The sequence below is a fragment of the Harpegnathos saltator genome, unplaced genomic scaffold (genome assembly GCF_003227715.2).
Source record: "Harpegnathos saltator strain DR-91 unplaced genomic scaffold, Hsal_v8.6 scaffold213, whole genome shotgun sequence".
Taxonomy (NCBI): Eukaryota; Metazoa; Arthropoda; class Insecta; order Hymenoptera; family Formicidae; genus Harpegnathos; species Harpegnathos saltator.
In genome coordinates this window covers 1,186,591-1,197,478 of record NW_020229999.1, presented here as the reverse complement: position 1 = coordinate 1,197,478, position 10,888 = coordinate 1,186,591, and the positions used below count along the sequence as shown (strand labels likewise).

The following is a 10,888-nucleotide window of genomic DNA, read 5'->3' as shown; positions in this document are numbered from 1 at the left end:
GGTGCCATTCGAAAGAAGAACCTGATCCCCTGGGAGGGAAGAACGAGGCCCGTGGTGGACGACGTCAGCGGTGCGTCCCGTTTCGTCGGTCACGTTCCCCAAAACGGTACGAATAGCGGCTAAGGATCTGGATCCTTGAAGAAGGATCAGCAAGGCGAAGGTTCCCGCGAAGGCCGGACGAAGGGGCTCGACCCTGATATTCGCCCGCGATATTCGCCGTTTCTAGCTCTTCTCAGTATTGTGTTCCCGCTGCGTTCGCGCGAGAAGACACTATCAGAGTCTCTCGAAGAGCAACAACCAGTAGATTTGGGCCATTCAGTCGCCGAGAGAGTCGGATGCGATTCGAATGCTCTCGTCACTCGGGAGTCCTCGAAAGCTCGGTACAATATGCTGGAGAGAGAGAGAGAGAGAGAGAGAGAGAGAGAGAGAGAGAGAGAGAAAGAGAGAAAGAGAGAGAGAGAGAGAGAAAGAGAGAGAGAGAGAAAGAGAGAGAGAAAGAGAGAGAGGGGGGAGGAGGGGAGAGAGAGAGAGAGAGAGAAAGAGGCGTTAGCCGATCTCTTCTTCCGTCGACGAATACTTTCTCGGGATCTTGAGGCTCGCTCACTGCGCGAGGACGAGAGGACACTCGTAGCACGTTGCACTTCCTGCGCTCTTCACAGTGACTTTCGGGTCGCTCGCGCTCGGGTCTGTTCCCTCCGACGAGTGTTCACTGTGCACGAGCACTGAGGATCCACGAGCGTGCGCGATGTTGGTTTCTTCAAGTTCACACACGGGCTCCTGAAGATCCCGAAGAAGAGATGCTGTCTCGCTCGAGACCAGAAGGACCAAAGCGCGCTCGGCGAGACGGTGGATGGCGGTCGGCGGATTGTCCGATGACTCGAGGTCCCGACGCGAATGCTGGAACGTCCGCGAGCGATCCGCTCCAGTCGTGCCTCGAGGAATTAACAGCTTGGCCAATGAGCACTGCTCGCGAGGGTCGGCGCTCAATTGAAACCACTCAGTGCTGATCAACGTCGGAGACGCGATTCCTTTATCCTCGTCCGGCGCTGTCGTGACGTTGTGTGTGTCGCGAATTTGTGCGTTGCCACCTGGCGATCGTCACCTGGAAGCGGTGCCTCGGGAAGCGGCGGACAGACTCGCACGCACGGTCACACGACGGACCACGAACGTGGTCTCGGGTCTCCTCGAATTTGTCAGCTCCGCGGCTCCGGGTGTCGCGATAGCTTCCCAATTTATCTGCGCGGCCTCGAACTTATCTTCTGCTTGTAGACGTTGCAAATTCGAAGAAAGGAGAGCAGCTCCGACTGAGTTATTTGTCCTACTTATCAGCTGCGACGTCACGCTGCGCTGCTGATCGTCAAAGATGCACACACTTTATCGGACTGTTTTAATATTGTTTTTATTATTGCTCTTATTATACACACGCGCGACCTCGCTCACTCGCGCGCTCGCGCGCGCGCGTACGAATTATAAGGAACTCGGGCGAGCTCGCGCTGGTCTCGTCCGCGAGGGTGCCGAGAGTCCACGGTCCCCACGGCCGGCCCGCCGAGATCGCGCTGGAGACTCCAGGACGGAAGCGCTCGACGATGGCCGACGACGAAGGCGACCTCGACGAGCAGTACTTTGCGAATTGGCGTAGTTCGCGACTGCCAGCCGGCGGCTACAATCGTCAGTGTCGTAATCTCGCGGCAGACGAGTCGTAAGAATTGTCTGTTTGCTGAGCGAATTATTTAGTTTCGAAACGTTATCTCTGATATCGTGGCTTTTCGCGCCGTGCGACCTCGGCAGCTTCTCGCTTTCTGTGCACACTCGGCGGGAAGAACACGCTCTTTTACGTCGACACTCTTTTGTTCCACGAGCGTTTCTGCCGCTTAACGTCACGCCGAGGTGCCGATGTGTCTGTCTGTGGTCGCCGTCGTCGTCGTCGTCGTCGTCGTCAATCACGTGTCGACTTCGGGAAGGACGCCTCTCGACGACGTTATTTCACCGTTCGAGCACCACCTCGACTGAGCTCTGTTTGTCGAGCAGATCTAGCGTTGTTTGCTATGCACGCTCTATCGGTTTCGCGATTTACCGTGAAATTTTCCGACTCGCGCACGCTCCTCGGCGACTTCTGGCGTCGACTTGATTCGAGGAAAGTCTGAAACAAGAAAAGCGACAGTGGTATTCGTTGCTTCGTAAGGCAATCACGATGGCGTCTATTTCGCTCTCGCCGGTTTTCGTCACGTTTATTTGCAGATCCTCGCGACATCCTCTTTATCCGTATCCCGTAATCGTGATCACGGTTGGTGGATCACGAGCGTCATGTACGACGGCTGACAGCACGAATAAGAAAAGAAACGTCAAGACTACGGATCGGGGGAGCTTTAATGGTCTTCTAGTCCCTGCAATTATTGTTATCGCATGCATGAAGAATAACAGAGATAATAAGCGAACAGGTGTGAACATAATGACCGTTAAAGTCCACATCCGTCAGTGACGAACTTCGCTGTTCGTAAAATTTCCACCGTCGCGGTTCATCGTTCCAACTCATCGTGCGAACTCTCCTCATCAGCTATCGTCGGGTAAACGCGCTATCGTCTTCCTCGTCTCGTAATTTACGATCCACAATTTCTTCGCTCCATCACGTCAGCTTCTCTCCTCGCTTTCCCCTTATTTCTCCCCTCTCTCCCTTTCTCCCGTCTCGTCCCGTTCTCGGTTCCTTTTATAAACAATCGAGCGTGCAGCGGCTCTCCTCTCCGGAATGGATCAGCTGTGGTTTCGCTGATCGATGTCAATCCGCGGGGTCACCGTCGCGTGTGGACGCCACTCGCTCCGCAGCGGATCAAGAAGCAGCCTCTGGAGCGCGCGAACGCGCAGCCAAGAATCCGGAGATTCCAAGGGGATACCCTCCGTGGGATTCCTTCGCTCGCGGGTGCTCCACCAAGTGGATCCACACGTCGCACGATCGTCGCGCGATTGCTTTGCAACTGGGAGTTTGAACGATCGACAAGAACGAAAATGCCGGTCTCGAGATTACGGCAAACGCGCCGCTACAGGCACCACTATTCGCCGACGCGATGCACTCGCGTTAGCGCACAATTCGTGCATCGCGAATCTACGCGAGTCTCGCGCGCGAACTCCAAGAACGGCGAAAGTTCAAGCGCGAAAGGTCGACGCGACGTCGACGCGACGTCGACGCGACGCGAGCACCCGCGGAAACTGATCATTCAACCGGACATTCGGAAATCGCGTTAGCCGACGATAATGTCTCCTAAGCGGAGGATTTGTATGCGCCTACTCTCTCCAGAACCGCCGTCGGCGGAGTGTCGCCTTGCACTTTGCATCCGGCGGACTTTTTCGAGATCAACGACCACCACGATCGTTCTGCTCACCCGGCCTTATCGTGACGAGCCACGATGTGCGAGCGGCTCGCAATAAACAAAGTTGCGCGCGTGTGATGCTCTCCGTCTTTTTCATTTTTTCTTTTTCTTTTCATCGGAGACACGGAGACCCGGATATGGGATTCTCTCTTTCTCTCTCTCGCCTACTTACACTCGACGATCGTCGTGACGTCGGAAGTCGCATTTATACGGCAACTGAAAAGTCAATGTCGGCCAGCGAAAACAGCTGGCGGGAGCGACATGAACGAGAAATGATACTTTGCGATACGTATTTCAGCACTCACTGTGACCCATTTATTATCATAATGTTATTCTTACAAAAAGATGTCAAAAGTCGTCGTGTGTCCCGCTGGAAAGTATCTGCGGGCGGAATCGGCGGACGCGAATTTAACGCGCTGAAAACGAGGTCGTCCGAACTGGTTGCGTTTGGCTTGTACAAATCGCAGAGATACAATACTGTCATCGTCCGCACAAATTACAACAAATTCTGTCCGACGCGCCGATCATTTGAAAATGCTTAATACTTAACACGCGCGCGCGCGCGCGCGCGCGCATTCCCTCATAACTTACTAGCCGCTGATGTAACAGTTGATTAATTATCATCAATCTCCAAACGTCGCGCGACGTGTGCTCTCAGGTATCATTAAATCTCGTCCGATTAATCAAATTGTCCGCGTCCGATCGCGCGAATCCTCTCTCTGCAGCCCGCCGGAGAAACCTCACCGGCGCGATCTCGTTTCCTCGTATCATCGTAGCATCGCAGAATCATATATCAGGTGTTTTCGGCGACCAAGCTGCCTGAGTACGCATGCGCGCGCGTGTGTTATCAGCATATCGGAGCGTTCGTACGAACGAATTCGCCGAGTCGATCTCCTTCCTTAACACGTTCATCGCCGTTCACGCGATATCGCGTGTTGCGGCCCCTCACGCGATTGTTTTGGATCATGAGTGACAAACCAGGACCCTCGAAAAGACTCAGTTCAACGCCAGTTCAATCGTGCAACAAAACGACTAAAAATAAATAAAAGAAAAAATAACTTTGGCCACCACACGAAATTCAAATTTTCAGTTTGGCAATGAACGTGTTAATTAACGACGTCGCGCTGCGGGAGATAATAGGACCGCCGCGCGGCTCGGGCTGGGAAATCCGCGCGAGAAAAATAGCCGGCGAATGAGAAAAGCGCGCGCGCGCGCGCGCGCATCGTTTATCGTCGCGCAGAGAGAACGAATGTTTGCCGCTGTATTAAACGAGCTGTCGACTGTCACGGCGGGCGTCTGAACGAGCGCACACGTGTAAATCACGCCGATGATTTACGATTCGCGGCCGCCGCGCGGTGCGCACCGACATAATCGAATGCGCACGGGCCCGTCTCGTTGTCACGGTAGGCAACAGTTCGTCGACAATGTGGATTTTTGCGAGCGAGGATGTCTTTTTCTTCGGGAATTTTCAATCGCTCCTCCGACACGTTCCTCATCGATAACTTCGCGCGAGCGTTCGCGTGTTAACAAACAGAGAAACTGCCGGTGGAACTGGCAGCTCCGCTAATTGATTCGATTCTTTCGACACGGTGTCGGATGTTTTTGTCTTTTTTCCTCTCTTTTCCCCTCCTCAGTCTCTCAAAAGGACGAAGACAGCCACGTGTGCGTCTTAAAGACACACACACACACACACAATCAGCGGCTCATTCAAGCCGAAAAACACGCCTCGTCGTCGTCGTCGTCGTCGTCGTCGTGGACGAGACAAAAGAACATACAGAAATGATTTTCACAATCTTCTCTTCTCTTTGAGATGGAGAGAGAGAAAGAGAGAGAGAGAGAGAGAGAGAGAGGGAGTGATGGCACGTCACGCAGCGTGACAGCAAACACAAGTGTTAATTCGACGTGCACACCAAGAAGCTCGAGCAGATGCGGACGCACATGCACGCGCCAGGAACGCAGGCGTGCGCGTCAAAGCGTCAAGGTTGCGCGTATAGACGGCGGCCGTAATGGCCTGGACACACGTCCGCACCACGTGTAAAGTCTTTTGCGCCGTTGCGTGCTTTCGATTGAAATTATAAAACCGGTTGTGGCGCGCACTGCGCCACGGTATCTAAGCTATCGCTGCTCGTATCGCGGCGTATCGACGTGCTGATGAGATTCGAGCGCCGGGACAGACCTCCCGTAATAATTCACCTGGCTTGGATCATCGTCCCATCGGGAACGTCGGAAAGTATCCGGGCCGTGTCGAGGAATAGACCGAAGACACCTCGATGAACGCGCATTGTCCATGAAAAGACCAGGGCGATTTGTCGACAAGTCGTAACAGCGAAACACAAACATCGAAGCGATATCTCGGAGTACAACTTTCCTCAAGTATACAATTTTTCCGAATGGATATCTACTCGATCGTATCTTTTGCTGTGCTCAAGTGAGCGGAAGCTGACGCTGACGGCGCGACGAGATTGTGACAGTGCAAATTGTATTCCGGGAGATTGCCTTGTTACTCGAATTTCGATATCATGATTTCTCGGCAGGTTCTGCCATTCGAGACGTTTTCTTCCGGGTTAACCGGCAGCTTTACTCGCCGCTCGAGCTTTGCCTCGATTAACGGACGAATTCCTTTCATGATACACGCGTATGCAGAGCAGCTAGCTGCCGGTTGTGACGCAACGCTTCGTGGAAATGCCACAATGTCGCTTGGGACGAACAATAACGCATTTTACACAAGAACTCGAGCCGCGGAACGACGAGTGAGTGAGCGAACGAACGAACGTCCGTCGGACAATTGCTAGCCCTCTCCATTGTTCGGCCTCGCGACAGCGTCGTCGTCGCCGATTGTTCCCAGAGATCGCGGCGAGAATGGTCACTCTCGAAGCGTCTGGTCGTCCTCGCCGGGCTCGCGCAGGCCGACAAGATTCAGATGCTACGTCGGCGCACGTCGAGCTCCTCCGCCACACGCCGGCACTCTCGCTCCAGGATACCGCTCCACACGCGGTACCGGTGATTCAAGCCCGGCATTGTATGCAGGATCGCCCTGGAGCCCAAGACTCCGACGCGCGGGTTCGCCGCGCCGTAGAAGACCCGCGCGACTCTGGAGTGCAGCAGCGCCATGGCGCATAGAGGACACGGCTCCGTCAGCAGGAACACCCAGTAGCCGGTGCACAGATACGGCCCGCACTTGCCGGCGCACGGTGCGTCGGCCCCGCGACCTTCCTCCTTCGTCATCGTCCTCGCGCCATTGTTCCGCCGTCCTTTCCGCGGCTCTTGAGTCTCGAAGGACGTTCGAGGCGGAAACGCCAGAGTAGACAAGGACCTCGGGTAGCAGAACGGCGTGTCCTCCTCGTACCTCCTCTTGATTCTCACCAGCCGTGTCCTCAGCTTCTCGTCCTCGCTCATGACCGCGCACGAGTCTGCCCGCTGGCCATCGGGCGCATCCTTCTTCGCTTCTTGCCCGTCGTTCGTGCGTTTCTTTGCGGCTTCCTCGCGCTGCCGGTCCTCGTCGTCTAAGCGCCACGCACCGCCGCCGTGGAGTTTCGCGACGAGATCCACCGCCAACATAGCGGCATGCCACATGGGATGCCGGTCGAGCCTTGCGGCGGAGACGGCCAAGATCCTGCCGTCCTCGGGATCGACGACCGCCGCGGCGCCGGTGCAGCGCTCGTCGCCGACCGCCTCCAGCCGGGCGGCTTCTATCACCAGCGACATGATCCCCTCGATCGCGCGCAAGCTCCCTTCATCGAAAACGGAGCCGTCGAGCAAGTGCTCGATCGTCGCGTCGGGGTGAAAGTTCACCGGCCAGGTCTTGGAAGCTTCGCTGGCCTGCGACTTCGTTCGTGGCGCCTTGGCCGGCACCTTCGTCACTTGGAACTTGTCCTCCAACAAGGAGAGGTCGAAACCTCTCTCCTTCAGCCGGCTCTTCAGCTCACCTTCGCTGACTGTGTCGTCGCGGCCGCTGGCCGGCGACGACTCGTCCGAGCGGAGCGGAGCTAGGAGCAGCTTGCCGTTGGAGCAACGTCTGAGATGCTGGAATCCCGGCAGGATGGCGGATACGCTTTTGATCGCGGCGGAGGTGTCCTTCCGTTGCTTCAGGAGACCCACGTAAACTTCCTGCAGCTTGGGAGCCTCCGTGAACTCGAAACCTACGATCGGCTTCGCCGTCCAGCTTCGATTCGCAGGGTCTGTCCTGCTCACCTTGACACTCTTCGCCGACGACATCTTCCAGCCTGAAAAGACGCTGCCTTCACTTTTCGTTAGAAGATTCCTCGGCGATGATGTTTACTGGGGATTGTTCGTCGTTATCTCTTTATTCCTTGTAGCAATTGTTTTCTCTTCCTCTCTCTCCTTCTCTCTCGTTACTCCTTTTTCTTTTGTACATACATTGTATCCTCATGCGCGCACAAAGAGAATGACATTGTTACGTCGTTAATCGTAATTTACTGTCTAGCTTGTAGAGCACCAGCTCTTATGCTATAAGTATTTTTAAAACTTTTGGATGAAAACTTTCTTCTACTACTAGCCTCGCTAATTTGTAATATGCGTACAGTCAATTCCCTGTCCAATTATAACAATTAAGTCTCAGAGCTACTGATAATTATGTTTGAAGAAATTAAATATATCGCAAGAGGAAATCAGATATATCGTGACACGATATATGTGTTAGTCTAGGAACAAGAAAATTCTCTGGAACCAACCGGTGGAAGATGCGGTTTAGAATTTTCAGATAAAACGTATGTGAAGTGATAGCTATTGTTGCATCGACAGAAATTTATGTATCAACGAATTTATTGTAACAAATAATTAGTCACTCTGGCAACAAAAATTGTTTCTATGAACAGACTGAGAATTTACTTTAGCGCATCATTTCTTTTACTGCAAAATCTAATCTGGCCGGTAGTACGAGGTAAGCTTATCCAAGTTATGACTTTATCTAATCAACCGACGTATTTTTTATTTTTCGTAATCGCGTGGTCTGAGGGCATTTTCTCGTGTGACGGTCAGGAGCGTTGATTCAAGAGCGAATCTTTCGGCGAGAGTGAGAAGGAGCGCGGACGATCCTGCGCCGCGGGTGAATCTTAATCGTAATCGATGTCGGTCGGGCGGTTCGTTTTACGTGGGTAAAAGCGATTTTAAATTGCTGTCAACTTGGGCCACGGCCGGATCGATTGTCAGAGTTAGGCGCAATTGCATGGTATCGCGCCGTCTGCGCGAGGACGAAGCGAGACGTGTTAATGGTTTCAGACTGAAATCGGTTTCCCCTAATTTCGACTGTGCGCGAGCAAACATCAAGCTTGAGCGTTAGCGACAGCTAATTGCATAACGTGTGCACTGTTATATAGCACTGTTTATTATTTACGCGTTATTATGCGATAATGCCGCGATAGTGAGAATGAAAAGGAAGGTGGCTTTCTTCTTCGGGCAGTCGGAACATGAGAACAGGCAATTAATTTTGAAAAAACATCTCGTAGACGTAGCACGAAATGTTGAACAAAAGCGCAACGAGAGAAATAATTATCTAATTAACTGTTTAATTAATTTCATTATAAACAACAGTTATCTTCGGCGCTAACCATATGTATTTGTTGTTCCGAGGAAAAAGTGGTAACAGCAATATGCAATAAGTTTATCATCGCCGTGTTACAACAGTGCTTAATACCATACAAAACTAAATTCTCTGACTATAAATTACTTCAATATGCAATTATAAAAATCGCTGTTGCCTGAAAGAGCGCAGACAGGAAGAGAGGCGCGAGCGAACGCGACTGAACTCTCTCCCTCGCTGCATGCAGAGATTTCCACGTAAAGGTCTTTTAGTTGTGTAACTCGCACTATACGCTGCGTATATAGTTGATCGTAGTCGAAAGCCGCGTATGCACCGTGTCGCGCGACGGGTCGTAAATATCCGACGGATTATTACGCAAAATCCCGAGTTCTGCGACAAAATTGTGTTGCATCGACGTGCCGGCCGTTGGGTGCTGCTAGGGGACCTACTTCGCTCGATATATCAGCCGCGCGATATCTGATATCGCGATACCGTTACGCTACACATCTTCCGCACTCGAGTACTCGAGGAATAGACTGACGAAAAATAGGAGAAAAAACATGCCGCGAAAAAAGAAAGAGAGATCAAGAGAACATCAACGGAGACAAGCGGTTCTCGTGAGGGGAAGAAAAATCGACCAAAACTCCTCACCGAGCCTCTCCGTCCATTCTCGCGAATCCGCGCGACACGTCGCGTCGCGGCGATTCGAAAACGACAGTCGCGAGCGCGCTTCGTTCGTTCGAATTCTGAAGCGAGTCGCGCCGAAGTCGACGTCGGCCGAGATGGCGTCCGTTTGCGCATTCGCGGGGCAAGAGAGCGCTTATATAACGGAAAAAGAACAACAAGTGAGACGAGGCTTTCCGCTCGTCTCGGTGTCTCGATCGCGTCTCGCATTCCGCGCTATTCCGCGCGCGCGCGCTCCGTCTCTCTTCCTCTTTTTCTCTCCTGCTTTACGCGCGCAGGACCGCGCGTTCGAATTCGTTCGAACACTCGCGCGAAAAGTCGCTCGCGCGACTTCGAGTCTCGAGAGATCGAGACGGAGCGGCAACATGTCTCCCCTGGACACGGCCTTGGGTCGCGCGCGACGTGTGTCGCTCATGTTTGGCCGTTAGCTGTCAACCGTCATCGCGACGCCCGACGATCACGTCAGCGGGGACACGGAGCTCGGTCGTCGCGCACCCACGACACATCGTCGCGACGCCACGTGTTCATCGTGCACGCGTACGCCTCTAGCAAGGTATTCTCTTACCTGCTGCTGCTGCTGCTGCTGCTGTTACGCGGTCGCGACGCCTCTCACGAAATTCCACGCGCCTTCACGGCCAAATGCCCATAAGGCCCGTGTCCCGGGGTCGAAGTTCGAGGTCCTGGAGCGTCGCACACGAGTTCACGTGGTCAATCGCGATGCGTATCGAGCGGTTAATGCACGTGAGGTTGCACCGTTTGCGTCGTCGCGACGGCTCGCGTCTCTTTGCCGTAGCTTGAGCTGTTTATCAGCGGCTAGCGCGATAGCAGCTCCATCTGGTGTCCGCGTTAAAAAGCACACGACGGATTCGCATCCGACATTGTCATCGGCAGGTCTATGATACCGTCGTTTTCCGCGCGCGCGAACGTCGTCGCCGACGTTGAAACGCTGAGTCGTTCATGGCGGTTGGGCAAGATCTCGGGGAGGAATATCACCATCACATCGGTACGATTATCCTGTTTGAAAACGCGTTCTTCATCGATTTTAGCGCACACACGCGGGATATCGCGGTCGCGATCTTCACGAGTGTGACGTTCAACAATGATCCTCGATGATTCCTTTCCATCGTACTGACAGATCTTAACGTGCGTGAAACGGTCAAGAGAGAACGTAAAACTTCATTTTTCTTGGTTTTCCTTTATTGTATCTCTTTCTAGTTATGATTCATGAGAGAATATGTAACTTTTGTATCGCCGTTGCGAAGGGAGTCTCGTGGAAATAGGTTAACTTGTATAGAAATAGGTT

At 53.2% G+C, this 10,888-nt stretch overlaps 1 protein-coding gene across 1 annotated transcript; it reads right to left on the bottom strand.

Annotated features, from left to right (window-relative positions):
• Nucleotides 1-6,278: 6,278 nt before the first annotated feature.
• LOC105192648 (probable inactive tRNA-specific adenosine deaminase-like protein 3) lies at nt 6,279-10,582 on the bottom strand. The gene is made up of 2 exons (XM_025298285.1): nt 10,151-10,582; nt 6,279-7,585 (listed from the first exon to the last, which is right to left on the bottom strand). Exon 2 carries the CDS (start codon nt 7,575-7,577, stop codon nt 6,279-6,281), a length of 1,299 nt encoding a protein of 432 aa, XP_025154070.1. The 5' UTR covers nt 7,578-7,585; nt 10,151-10,582.
• Nucleotides 10,583-10,888: the final 306 nt, after the last annotated feature.

Excerpts from the sequence above, each read along its gene's own strand:
- LOC105192648 (XM_025298285.1), bottom strand. The coding sequence starts at position 7,577 with ATGTCGTCGGCGAAGAGTGTCAAGGTGAGCAGGACAGACCCTGCGAAT.